General features: G+C 41.6%; 2 protein-coding genes across 4 annotated transcripts; one reads left to right on the top strand and one right to left on the bottom strand.

Annotated features, from left to right (window-relative positions):
- LOC8066360 (CTP synthase) lies at window positions 677–7097 on the top strand. The gene is made up of 23 exons (XM_002443304.2): window positions 677–985; window positions 1765–1844; window positions 1930–2016; window positions 2098–2148; window positions 2240–2357; window positions 2439–2495; window positions 2778–2842; window positions 3007–3090; window positions 3385–3435; window positions 3522–3584; window positions 3704–3750; window positions 4135–4204; window positions 4284–4346; window positions 4640–4729; window positions 4991–5029; window positions 5104–5253; window positions 5331–5408; window positions 5490–5575; window positions 5876–5924; window positions 6027–6107; window positions 6190–6283; window positions 6495–6582; window positions 6688–7097. Exons 1-22 carry the CDS (start codon window positions 826–828, stop codon window positions 6569–6571), a joined length of 1740 nt encoding a protein of 579 aa, XP_002443349.1. The 5' UTR covers window positions 677–825; the 3' UTR covers window positions 6572–6582; window positions 6688–7097.
- Window positions 7625–11083, bottom strand: LOC8066359 (2-hydroxyisoflavanone dehydratase). Of its 3 annotated transcripts, none has more exons than XM_021446027.1 (2): window positions 8411–11083; window positions 7625–8007 (listed from the first exon to the last, which is right to left on the bottom strand). In XM_021446027.1, the coding sequence occupies exon 1, from the start codon at window positions 10971–10973 to the stop codon at window positions 9966–9968; it is 1008 nt and encodes a 335-aa protein (XP_021301702.1). In that variant the 5' UTR covers window positions 10974–11083; the 3' UTR covers window positions 7625–8007; window positions 8411–9965. The 3 variants fall into 3 exon arrangements, with proteins under 3 accessions (XP_021301702.1, XP_002442315.1, XP_021301703.1); XM_002442270.2 differs by having other exon boundaries at window positions 7625–8696; window positions 9334–11083; XM_021446028.1 differs by having other exon boundaries at window positions 9334–11083.

Below are 13557 nucleotides of genomic sequence, written 5' to 3'. Positions count from 1 at the left end.
TAGTTTGATTTTTTTTTTGACAAGATGTGGATTTTGATTTGATACGTCTCTTTCTTTATGTAGCGTCAAATTACTAGATTCAATGGCTCAACTTCAACAAGCGCCTGAGAAAGCGAGGGCTGTTGTTGTCTGTTTCCTCGTGAAATCACACACGTCCCCATCTTTCAATTCCCAAATAAACACGTCAACTGTTTGGACAAAATTTAGGACGCGTGTGAATAATTGTGAATCACACTATAGTATATGCGCTTGTCTTATAAACTGTACTTTTTATATCAACAACAGTGTTTTTTTCATAAATAAATCAGCAAATTATATTTTTAGTCATGGTTTTTCAGACCAGTGAACTGTGAACATACTAGATCTAATAAACTGGGTCCACCTTCATGTTAAATCAAGTTTGGCTTTCAGATTTTTTTTTTTAAAAAAAAGTTTGGCTTTCCTGCTCACGTTTCTAAACTGGCCCCGTAAGCTTTTTTTTTTCAGCATGAAACAATCAAGGCCGCAAGAGCTCCAAATCCCAGGCCCATGTCCAACAGGTCCATGTCTAGTTAGACCCAGAGCCCACCCAGCTAATCGGTCCAAACCTTAGGCCCATATCCAAACGGCTTGCTGCGAAAAATCCGGGCCGCTAGCAGACAAATACAGTTGGCTGGCACACGGGGCGAGCCGCGAGCGAGCGTCTGCGCTCGGGAGACCGCTTGCTGCTACACTTCTTCTTCTTTCTTCTTCTTCTTCTCCTTCCCAGCAGAAGCGAAAGCTCCCCCCTTTCCAATCCCACTTCCACACCCCCCTTCTTCTCCGGCCTCCCTCCCGCGCGCGGCCATGTCTTCGCCGGCGCCGGCGGAAGAGGACGGCCGTGCGCCGACCAAGTACGTGCTGATCACGGGCGGCGTCGTCAGCGGCCTCGGCAAGGGCGTCACCGCCAGCAGCATCGGCGTCGTCCTCAAGGCCTGTGGGCTCCGCGTCACCTGCATCAAGATCGGTACGCGCTCCGCGGGCTTTTGCGAGGTGTTCCCCTCCTGGTGACTCTTAGAACCCTAGAGCCGCCGTTTTGGGCGGGGGTGGTCGGCGCGAGATAGGAGTGTGTTGTTATTATTGGAGTGATGAATGCGACCCGCTTCCGTGATTCTGCCAGGGTTTAATCTTAATCTTTTCCGGATTAGGTGATTGGGTGGCAAAAGCGGGAGTTTGTTGGGTTCTGCTTGGACTCCCCGTGGTCAATACCCAATCGCAATTCTTTACTACGGCTTGGTGGAATTTGGGGGGCAATGAGTACTAGTAGTAGTAGTCAAAGATTACCTTCTTGGGGTTCCAGTTACTTGTCACCTTGGCTTGGCTTCTAGTGAAATGAAAATTGATGGTGCATCATGAATTGCAGCCCGTGCGTGCTCTTGATAGCAGGTTTTCAAGGCTTGTTGTTGTCTCACTAGTACCAGTCCTTTTGTTCAGCTTTTTTAGGTAAACTTTTCCTTCCACTGTGAAGGTTGGTGTTGGGCCTTTTAGTGGTGTATCGTAGCCTTCGATTGTCGTTTTATTGGCATGCTGCACTGTACGTCTGTACCTATGCTTTTTAAAGAATTGTGACTAAAGTGGGGCACCGTTAGGATCTCGTGCTATCACAAAAGGCTAAATCGGAGGGTTATTTCTTTTTCTGTGTGATTTTACAACACAAATGTTTTGCTTATGGATGTGGATGTTAAATCGTTTGGAGGGGCTTTGGTCCAGCATTGGTCTTACTACTTTGGTCTCTTGTTTTTGTAGATCCATACTTGAACACAGATGCTGGTACAATGTCCCCCTTTGAGCATGGTGAGGTGTTTGTTCTTGATGATGGTGGAGAGGTACCGCTCCCTAATACTTGCATTTAATACACATTCTTTAAATTTGCAGTTTCGGTGGTATCTACCTAACATGTGGTATCTGTAGGTTGATTTGGATTTGGGGAATTATGAGCGTTTCATAGATGTAACTCTGACGAGGGATAACAACATTACCACTGGAAAGATATACCAGGTGAGTATCTTCTGCCTCAAGGAAATACTTGTCTTTTCTCATTTGAGATTGTAATAAACCTATAGTTTCTGCTTCTTTCAGTCTGTCATTGAGAAGGAGAGAAGGGGTGATTATCTTGGAAAGACTGTACAGGTATTTCTTCTGTGGCATTTAATACTCCAGTTGCATTGTATGGACTCCCCATATGGCAAAATCTGAAACACCTGTGGTTTCAAATATCCAGGTTGTTCCTCATGTCACTGATGAAATAAAACAGTGGATACAGTCCGTGTCTTCAGTTCCTGTGGATGGGCAGACTCGTCCAGCTGATGTTTGTGTTATTGAATTGGGAGGCACTGTAGGTAGGGTTTTATGACATCTTATGATCTGACACTTCTGTAATTATTATTGTAGCAGATAAATTGATTTCGCTCTTATTTCAGGTGATATTGAGTCAATGCCATTCATTGAAGCTTTGCGCCAATTATCCTTTTCTCTTGGTATAGCTGGTTTTTGCATTTCAATTTGCACATTCTATGGTTGCTGTGATATGTTTTGGTGTTACAGTTTACACTCTTATGAGACTTGTATTGTTTCTCACGGTCTATTTTTTCTATTTCTTTGGGAACAGTTGTACCCATAGATTAGGGTACCCTCTCTGCACTGCCATTTCTTGTATGCTAATGTAGTGTTCACACATTTTACATTTCTTGGAAGTAAAAGCATCTTTCTTGTTGGTGACTATCATGAATGTGACTCATACTCTTATATGTGTGTTCTAGGCAAGGAGAATTTCTGCCTCATACACGTTAGCCTTGTTCCAGTATTGGGTGTAGTTGGTGAGCAGGTAAACAATTCTTCCTTTAGCAGCGATGATGAATTCTTCTTACTGCTTCATCTATCCTGAAATGAGGGAAACAATCGCATTACACACACTTTTCAAGTCCTGTATCACGACATAGTTGCTGCTACTAGGAATCTGACATTCTTGTTTCCCTCTTTTTTTGGTAGAAAACTAAACCAACACAACACAGTGTACGAGAACTGAGAGCGTTGGGTCTGACTCCTGATCTTCTAGCATGCCGGTCAGCACAGGTAATGCAAAAACATAAAAAATGTTAATAACTAATAGCAGATTCTTTAGAATATGCCTTATTTCATTCATCATTATATAGATTTCTGAAAATCTTTCCCATGTACTGGATAATTTGTGACAAATCTGCTGTTGAATTTGTTTTTTATTTTCTGTAATGATTTTTGTTCCAAGCAGTCATTAGCTCATTTTAATCTGCCGCTTAGTACATGTACCTTTTTTTTGTTCATGTCTCTTGTCCAATTTGCATTTAAGCTTTCCTTTTTCATCTGAGCTATGTTTATCTGTTCTTTCAGCCACTAATAGGATCTGTTAAGGAGAAGCTGTCACAATTTTGCCATGTCCCGGTATGTTTCGTGATTAAATAAATCTGAAAAAAAATGCCATTTATCCACATTGTTTCTCGACTCACATTCTGTCTTCATTCCTGTAGGTTGAGAACATACTCAACATCCATGATGTTCCAAATTTATGGCATGTCCCACTTATTCTTAGAGTGAGTTGCAATGTTCACTAAAACCTTAGCCTTGAATATGTGCAGAAATATATTGAGTCCATATATGGATTGCATTTAGTGTTGCTGCAGCACAAATTTTGACGAGTACTGTTTTGCAGAACCAAAAGGCTCATGAAGCTATAATCAAACAACTGAACCTTGCTAGGTGAGTCAAAAAATTACTGAAAATCAGTGCTTATCAATGCATGTAGAGTATTTGGATGGTCTGCACATGGAATGTTTTGTATACCCAACTACCTAGCACCTAGGTGGCTAGACAGTTGTTTTTAAGCAGTGATTCATATACTGTTGAGAAACTATATATTACCAGTTTTGGCAAATGATTGGCTTAAACTTCCATTTTTGTAACTATGTTTGAAATCATCCTAATTAATGTTGATTGAAAGGCTTACTCAGACTTTTTTGGTGTAATTGGTTGAAATGATTACATTGTATTTATTGCAATGGCATCCCCTGTTTTTATATATTGTGTTATGGACTTGTGGTTACTATATCTTATAGCAATATCATCTTGGATTTTATTTTATAGGTCCGCTGGACCACCTGAGTTACGAGATTGGACAGATATGGCTGAGTCGTATGATAACCTCAAGAACTCTGTTAGTGTTGTAATAGTATTTGATTGTCGATTCTTTTGTTGGTGCAGAATAAGCCTGAATGAATATCACTATTATGCAGGTTAAAGTTGCTTTGGTTGGGAAGTATACTAATCTGACAGATTCTTACCTATCAGTGGTGAAGGTAGGTACAAATGATCCTTACATATCAGTGGCAAAGTTAAGTAGCTTGCCAATTGTGATAATGTCTGCAAGCACAAAGTTTTAGTTATATTTTATGTGGTGCAAGTAATTATTATAATTATAGTTATTTTCATGGTTCCTAGAGTATAAACAATTGTTCTCTAATAATTGTTAAATAACTGAGGCTTTGAGCTGTCACAATATGTTTTTACTGTGGATGCAATTTGGGTTCATGTACTATCATGCAAAATGTTTTTTTTCTAATTCATTTTTGCATGTCTTAATTTATTCCAGGCTCTCCTACATGCCAGTGTTGCCTGTTCGTTAAAGCCATCTATCCAGTGGATTGCAGCTTCGGATCTTGAAGATGCAACTGCAATATCTGTAAGCCACTAACCATGTGTTCTAAGATTGAAAAACCGCAGTAATAGCACTGCAATGTTTAAATGGTTCATTTTTTTGGGATTTGTGATAAGTATCTCAGCACCCCATAGCTTTTATATCTTTCGTAGCTCAAGCTTTCTGTATCAAGATTTTTCTACTTTCAGTTTCACATTTGTAGCTACACTCAATTTCCTCCCATTATGTTGCCTGTCCGTTCTTTGTATGTCTTACTGCATCCCGTGATGACAATTTTTTCAATAGGCACCAGATGCCCATGCTGAAGCCTGGGAAACTCTTAAAGTGAGTATGCCAATTGCATTTCTTTACTATTTTAAATATGCAAAGTCAATTTTGAAAGTTAATATTAATTGTAGGGTTCATCATGCATTTTGATACCTGGAGGATTCGGGGATCGTGGAATCTCAGGGATGATATTGGCTGCAAAATATGCTCGTGAGAATAAAGTTCCATATCTTGGTATTTGCTTGGGCATGCAGATATCAGTGATTGAGATGTCCAGACATGTGTGTTTGCTTCCATTTTTTCTTTTACTTAGAAACTATCCATATAGATTCTTACTTTTATTATTGTGCTTTCCTAGGTCCTGGGCCTGGGAGATGCAGACAGTGAAGAGTTTAACAAGGATACACCAAATCATATTGTTATGTACATGCCTGAGGTACTTCCTTTTCTGTTACGTTTATGGAAGAGACAAGAGTTTGAAAAGTTTGATCTAATGCCTTAACAATGAACTGTTTAGGTTTCAAAAACACATATGGGAAACACAATGAGGTTGGGCTGCAGGAGAACATTCTTCAGGAAACCTGATTGCCTTACATCAAAACTGTATGGGCATATTGATTCTTTCTTGATTAATATCATACTATTTTCTTTGGTACTATTGAATTTAGCTTGTTTGGAAACTCAATCTATTGCCATCCACACTGATAAATGTCTTGTGTAGTTGTGTTATCTAGAGCTTTCCTTACTAAGTAGTGAATATAGTTTTGCCTATCACAGTCTTAAACGTGGCTTCTGTTTAGTTGAGATTTGGTACCAACCCCTGGTTATTGATCATCTTTAGCATTTGCCCTGTATAAAATTATATTGCATATTCTCACTTGGACTACTGATTGAAACTTTTAGGTATGGAAGTCCTCCACATGTAGATGAGCGTCATCGTCATAGATACGAGGTTTTGCATCAATATTTGTTTCTAAATATCCTATTAGTCTTTATGTGCATTGTAATTATATGCTTGGAACTTATTACTTGTTTCTATTTTTATTTATTGTAGGTCAATCCCTCTTTTGTTCCCATGCTTGAAAGTGCTGGTCTTCATTTTGTTGGTTGTGACGAAAGTCGAAAGCGGATGGAGGTACTAAGCAAATAGCCTTATGCTATTCTTGGGTCTTGAATTTCTTTTTCAAAAACCTGAACCTGCCTGCACCTATGAGCAGATTGTGGAGCTACAAGATCATCCATTCTATGTAGGTGTTCAGTTCCATCCAGAGTTCAAATCAAGGCCCCGAAGACCTTCACCTCCTTTTACAGGTGAGAACCTTTTTTTATTATTGAAAAATAACTTGCAAAATCGAAATAAAAACTTGTGAAATACGTAGATCCCTTACAACTGGTCCTAGTGGAATTTGCATTACAACGCTTCTTTGGTGAACTGTACTAGTGTCTGAGTTCTTTTTAGTTTTTACCTGCAGTCTAAAATTTGTTGTGCAAGACTGATATTATTTGTTTTGGAACTATGCAGGTCTAATAATGGCAGCCACTAAACAACTGGGAACAATTTCGAATAGCTCGAATGGCTATGTTGGAGCTTCTGGCTAATGTAATGTCAGGTAAAGCGTTATGAAACTTCATTATTCTTCAGGCATTTTCTCTGTGTATGTAACTAATGTTTCTGGACATTTGGTTTATGAATGGTACTATTGTTTCTTTTGCAGATAGGGATTCCTCTGGGTGAGAAGCATTTTGCTCGTTGCTGCAGAAACCCAAGTTGTTTCTTGTACACATTATTAGATGTACCGGGAATAAATCTGAGCCAGAAGAAGAGTTTTTTTATTCTCTCTAGAGACCACCTGAGTGGCGTCGCTAATGATCTTACAGTGTATGGGGTCGAACGTCATGATTTTAGTGATTGTTATGCGCTTGTCCTCCCACCCTTGCCATTCCAATTGAGCTCAACAGCAGTCAGTCCTCCCATCCTTGCGATTCCAATTGGGATTAACAGCAGTCTGTGATTCTGTGCAAGGTAAAAGTTTGAGAGAAGCTCGAGATTGTCTTTGGTCATGCAACTTTGAAACCAGAAATCTTGACCATTGAACTATCAACACCGGACAAGGTTGACTTTGTATTTTCTGATCAAAACAGCTTTATTTTCTAAAAATAAAAATCCATAACCAATTTGTTTTATAATAAGAAAAAAAATGAAACTAGTACCAGTATTTATTTTCCTGAAGATAATGTGTCTATTGGTACACGATTTTGAGCTATTTGTTTGTTTGCTTATTCCAGTGTTTCATTGCTCGTAGATTGGTTGGCTAGATATTTAAATTATTATTATTATTTTGCTAAATTAAACGAGATTGGCCAAGAGAAATCCATTCCTAGTGGAGCATAAAATTGTAAAGCCAGCACAATGCCACCGGATGATCCGCTAATGCCATGTTCAATTTACAAAACCATATGGAATTTCTCATGGAGTTGTCCTTATAAAATGTCCCCGAGAGAACATCATCCTTAGGCATTTTTAGCAAAATTTTAACAGTTTTTTTCTTGTTTCTTTTTCTCCTACCAGTCTCGATGCACGTGATAATTCTCCTTGAAGCTGCTATGCCTTGAGTATGCAGGACAGTTAAGCAGACACGGCGCTGCCACTGGTTTGTTGATATATTTACAGGTAGTAGACTGAAACAGTGACGCTGAATCACACACCACAGTACATGTTCTGCATTACAAGCATAAGAGAGCAAAAAAAAAAAACACAGACGCTATGAGACCATATGCTACATTTTGATGCTTTTCGGGCTGCTACCACCATGATCTGATCCTGAGAATTAAATCAGACCAACGCTGAGCTTCTTGCCAAAGGCGAACATTGTTGACCTGTGGATATAATGAGCTAGACCACCATACCAATCTTCAACATGACCTGGGAATACTACTGTTGTGGTGGAACGACCAGTCGAGCAGAAGCAGATGCCACTGAGGCAATGGAGCTTGCATCTGGCTCTGTGTGCTCCCTTGTGCAGATCTTGGGGTACCTGTATCAGACCAATGTAAACAAGGGATTAAAGAGGTGTTAAAGATAAGAATAACAAAATTTACACCTCGGTCACTATTTCAATATTCTTCATCACGTTTACAAAAATCCAAATTCTTGGTGTTTACCAGAAAAATCCCTCCTTTTAAGAATGCCTTTTCCAAAGTCAGCAAATTTATAATTGGAGCTGACCTGGTATATGTATGTCTACTTACTGTGAACCAAAGCGGTGTTAAAGAACAGAGAACGAGGTTTTGAATTTTCCTTGGAAGAGATACTAAATTGTTATCTTGAGTTTGGTACTGGAGGTACTGAAATTTGGTACCTACAGCACCAATTTTTTAGTGGTGCCTCTTGGATCTTCGTACCTTTCCAAGGATAGTGTAAAGACTTGAGAGACATACCCTCATTTAAAAGTTCCTGTGGTGGTAATGTTATATTGATGTGAGCAGAAGTCGATGCATCTAAGGTACTGAAGAGCTGACTATGGATAACCACATCATCTAAACTTGGTGTCAGTGTCACTGCAACAGAAAAAAGAGGAAAAGGAAGCAAAGGGAGATAGGAAGTTCTGTGCCAGGTGTTTGCCCAAAATAACCTCACAAAACATGCACACCATAGTTCAAAGTGTCTGCATGTTGCTGTCGAAATGCCAAATTGCCAATTGGGCATCTTCACACATATTACTCCCTGCAAGAGCATTTTAACACAGGGTATTAACGAGCTGAGAACTGCTCCTGACCAGCAAGATGCCCTTGATCAGCTAAGTTTTAAATAATGGAGCATCAGAAGTCATTGTGCAAGGCACCTCATGAATAAATTAAAACAGCTTAAGATCTCAAACAAGTACATCAGTAGTTATATGGGTAGAAGTGATTAGCAATGGAGGAGCTAGGGCCTGGATCATTATTGATTGCATTTGCAAGTGATAACTCAATCTGCTGAGCATGGTTCAAACCTTCAAGTGGTGGAACTGGAATACCTCCACCAGAAAGAAGATTTTCCATACCAGAGGATATTGTATAGTGCTATATACTGCATTGTTTGCAAAATAAGAAGAGTAAAGTAAAAAAAAACTTTTTGTGAAAAGTATTGATTTTTTTTAGCATAGAGGCCCATGGAATACTTACTGGTAGAACTAAGGTGTAATTAGTTGGTATGCAAAACAGTGTACCTCAAGTCCTCAACACAAAACTAGGATGTCATTAGATCTAAGTACAGTCTGTCATAATTGTAATTCTGTATTAGCAAACACATTCCAGAATTTATAATAAAACTGCCTAACCAAATCAATGGACAAGTTCTCCAACAATAAAATGCACATCACCTTCTGAAACTGCCTCCAACCGAGATGCAACTCCTGCTTCCATTGCCTGCTCCATTGATGTTCCCCAAACTGAATAGAGCAAAGAAACACAAGTAGCACAAGAAGTTGATATAAGAAATCAATGACAAATCAGAAAGGTGAGGGAAAAGGATATGATTGGAGTCCAGAGCTAGGCTTCTCTGAGTTGGTTCTAATATGGCAGTTCTGTGGATCCAAATCTCAATAGTAAGAAAATAAAGGAAAAACAAAGAAATTGAGAAATTTGCTCAGATTCTCCAACCCAGATCAGGAGCTCTCAAAGCTGGGCCCAAATCACTAACAAGCATAAACGTTTTAACAAATTCTGTGTCCAGCAAGTATAATTTCATCTGTATAACACTATGGCAGTATATCGTCACCAGATTTCCAGTGCAAACATCAGCACCATCACCTCCTAACAATGGCAATCCACCTCCATCCACAGACCCAATTTCAAAGAACACAAACACAACTCTGAACCTGAATTGTACTGGTAGTGTAGCGCCAGCAGCATTCGACCAAGCTGCAGCTATTCCGATCTCCAAGTATACAATGAGCGAAGCCAAATTTGATCCAAACCCAAGGTTCACCACCACCGCCGCCGGCGAGGCAAGTCAGCGGTTGAGGAAGTCGCTGATGACCTTGTCCTGCGCGACGGCCTCGTCGCAGCACGGGTCCATGAAATGGAACGTGTGTCCCCTGTCAGGCGCCTGCCAAAACTCCGCCTCGCCGGGCCATCCGCTAGCCCTGAGCCGGTCGTAGTACGCGCGGCCCCGGTCGCGGAGCACGTCGCCCTCGGCGACGCACACGAGCACGCGGGCGCACGCCAGGGACGCCAGGGCCGGGGCGCCGTCCACCAGGGGGTTGATGAGCGGGTCGTCGTCCCCCGCGGTGGACGACGGGCACATGACGCGCCACAGGGACGCCAGGCTCTCGCGCGTCTCGGCGCTGAGGTCGTCGGAGGGCACCCGGTCCGTGCCCAGGAAGTAAGGGTGCACCATGACGAGGCCCCGGATCCGGGCACGGCCGTGCGCCAGCTCCCCCTCCGCGGCGGCGGCGGCGCGCATCGCCATGTGGTGCGCGATGTTGGCGCCCGCGCTCTCCCCGCCCAGGTACAGGCGGGAGAAGTCGGCGTGGCCCGCGATCCACGGGTCGCGGGCGGCGGAGGAGGAAGCGAGGTGGGAGTGGGAGACGACCCAGGCAAGGGCGTCCCAGGAGTCAGCGTAGGCAGCGGGGACGGGGTGCTCGGGGGCGAGGCGGTACTCGACGGAGACGACGAGGGCGGTGGCGAGGCTGGTGAAGGCGTTGAAGTAGGCGTGGAAGATGGGGTTGAAGGCGGAGCCGATGCAGAAGCCGCCGCCGTGGTAGTAGACGAGAATGGGGAGCTTGGCGTCGCCGTTGCCGTCGCCGAGGCGCGGGAGGTAGAGGCGCGCGGAGACGTTGGGGGAGATGACGACGTCCCTGGAGGTGACGCCGGTGGCGGCGTCCGTGGAGGCGGGGACGAACTCGGAGCCGAAGTAGCGCTCCACGCGGTTCTTGTAGACGCGGATGCAGGGCAGCGACTCGTAGACCAGCTCGTCGTCCGCCGAGGCCGGAGGCGGGGTGACGGGCGCGGCGGCCATCGGAGGAGATCTGAAGGGATGAGGGGGCTCGCGTCAACTGCAAGTGGAAATTCTGTGCAGCTGCAGGACTCAAATCCGTCGGAATGAGATCATCTGCAGTCACCTTCATTGACTTCACCCTGCAGTCTTGGGCATCGGATCCTAAAGATCTAACGGCTAATGGCTCCGATCAGGGCCTTGTTTAGTTCTCAAAATATTTTACAAAAATTTTCATATTTTTCATCACATCAAATCTTACGGCACATGCATGAAGCACTAAAAATAAATAAAAAAATAACTAATTATACAGTTTACCTGTAATTTGCGAGACGAATCTTTTGAGTCTAGTTAGTCCATAATTGAACAATATTTGTCAAATACAAACGAAAATAATATTATTCCTATTTTGCAAAATTTTATGAAACTAAACAAGGCCCAGGCTTCATGCGTTGGGCCTTACCCATCTCAGATTAAAAAAAATTGTAAAATTTTTTAGATTTCTCGTCACATCAAATCTTGTGGCACGTGCATGAAACACTAAATACAGATAAAAATAATTAATTATATAATTTATCTGTAATTTACGAGACAAATCTTTTGAGCATAGTTAGTCCATGATTAGATAATATTTGTCAAATACAAACGAAAGTGTTATAGTGTCTATTTTGAAAAAAAAATGGAACTGTACAATTAGTTATTATTTATATATATTTTTATATATATTTAATGCATATAGTCAGCCGTAACATCTGGAACAGGCAAGTATATGCTCCGGAACTTACATGCCAAACTTTGGCAATGACACCGGAACAAATACCCCTTGAGAATCACACATTCCAGGAAGAAAATATTATCAGTAATTACAAGGGTTCATAATTGCTTTCTTGGTATGCTTTACCATCCACAAAACTCTGATGTGTAGCACTAGTTCAGCAAAGCACCTAGGATGAATATTCAGTTGTGATCCACCATCAGATTTAGAGGATAATAATATAGATAGATATTAGGACAAATCACATGATTCTCACAAGCAAAAGAAGCAAATGGCAGAAGCTAATTATAACAGTTTGTTCTTTGTCTTCAGAATTGTACCAGCTAACCTTAACAAATCATGAGTACATAGTTAAGGGCACAAATCAGGTCAAAACGACAAACAGGAGGAATAAGATTCTAGGGACTAAACCACTAAATAACAGACGATCATCTAGAGATGAATGCCATCACTGCTAGAGTGCTAGTAGCAGTTGATGTCTTGCATGAGTGCATGGCATGGCTAAGCCTTCATACAGATGCTCCCAAACATGCTGCTCTGTCACCTCAAAGTCAAGAGATCAGACCTACCAAAGAATACAGACATACAGTGTTAGAATAATCAGTGGGAAGCACGTATCTGATAACATGTTAGAAGTAAAGAGCAAGATGAGTCAGCAATGCAAGTGGCACTAAAGGTAAAGGAGGATATCGAGCAAAGAAAAAGGGCTTTAGCTTGGGGAGGGTGCAATATCACGGGAGGCATCATGTAATCCTTTTGGGGGCATTGGCCTGTACATATATACAAGGCCCATGTGGGCAATTATAAGTGTGAGAGTAAGAGATGGGTGAAAAGACGCCCCTCGAATTAATCCCTAATTGATCACTAAATATTAATTCTCAACAATGTTAATGACATCGCGCAGCAGCGCGACTGAACTGGAAAAGGAAAACCTACTACCACGTCAAGAGGCACTGTTTGGGGCGCTAGAAAAAAATGTATAGAACACAAAAATTTCAGCAGAATTGTACAGCATAATGCGAAAGAGCTAAGTCTGTATTCTGTAACACGGTCTATGCAGAGCAGATGGATGTATAGTACTATCAAGGATGAAGCATCAAGCCACAGCTAGGCATGCAATGGACAGACGCAACATCGGACAGGTAAAACTTTGGCGATGGCACCAGAACAAATTACCCTCGAGAATCACACATTCCAGGAAAAAAATAATCAGTGATTACAAGGTTCATATTTGCTTTCCTGGTAGCTTTGCCATCCACAAAACCCTCTGTGATGCGTAGAAATAATTCAGCAAAGCAGCTAGAACGAACAATCAATTGTGACCATCAGATTTAGATGATAATACAGATAGATATTAGGACAAATCACATGATTCTCACAAGCAAAAGAAGCAAATGGTAGAAGCCAATTATAAAGGTTTGTTTTTTTGTCTTCAGATTTGTACCAGGTAACCTCAACAAATCATGAGTACATATTTAAGGGTACAAACCAGGGCAAAAGGACAAACAGGTTGAATAATACTATGGAGAGTGGGAGACTAAACCACTAAATAACAGCCAATCATCTACAGATGAATGCCATCACTGCCAGAGTGCTAATAGCCGTTGATGTCTTGCATGACATGGCTAAGCCTTCATACAGTGGAGCTAGACAGATTTGTCTGCTCTACTATTCAGGCACTAGACAAATTTGCCTATCCCAATATTCAGACGCTAGCTACAGAATACAGAGTACACCAAAAAATTGAGTAATGACACATACCATATAAAATTAATCCAAAACGCCAAAGGATCACATGGGCTATAAGGGCTCCATGGTGACAATGGTGGATAT

The sequence above is a fragment of the Sorghum bicolor genome, chromosome 8 (genome assembly GCF_000003195.3).
Source record: "Sorghum bicolor cultivar BTx623 chromosome 8, Sorghum_bicolor_NCBIv3, whole genome shotgun sequence".
NCBI lineage: Eukaryota > Viridiplantae > Streptophyta > Magnoliopsida > Poales > Poaceae > Sorghum > Sorghum bicolor.
The sequence above is the reverse complement of the archived record's forward strand: the minus strand, read 5'-3'. Positions and strand labels throughout refer to the sequence as shown.

Coding starts and splice junctions, on each gene's coding strand:
- LOC8066360 (XM_002443304.2), top strand. CDS start 826: ATGTCTTCGCCGGCGCCGGCGGAAGAGGACGGCCGTGCGCCGACCAAG. Junction 4,347..4,639: donor CTTACCTATCAGTGGTGAAG/GTAGGTACAAAT, acceptor AATTTATTCCAG/GCTCTCCTACATGCCAGTGT. Junction 5,254..5,330: donor TGATTGAGATGTCCAGACAT/GTGTGTTTGCTT, acceptor GTGCTTTCCTAG/GTCCTGGGCCTGGGAGATGC.
- LOC8066359 (XM_021446027.1), bottom strand. CDS start 10,973: ATGGCCGCCGCGCCCGTCACCCCGCCTCCGGCCTCGGCGGACGACGAG.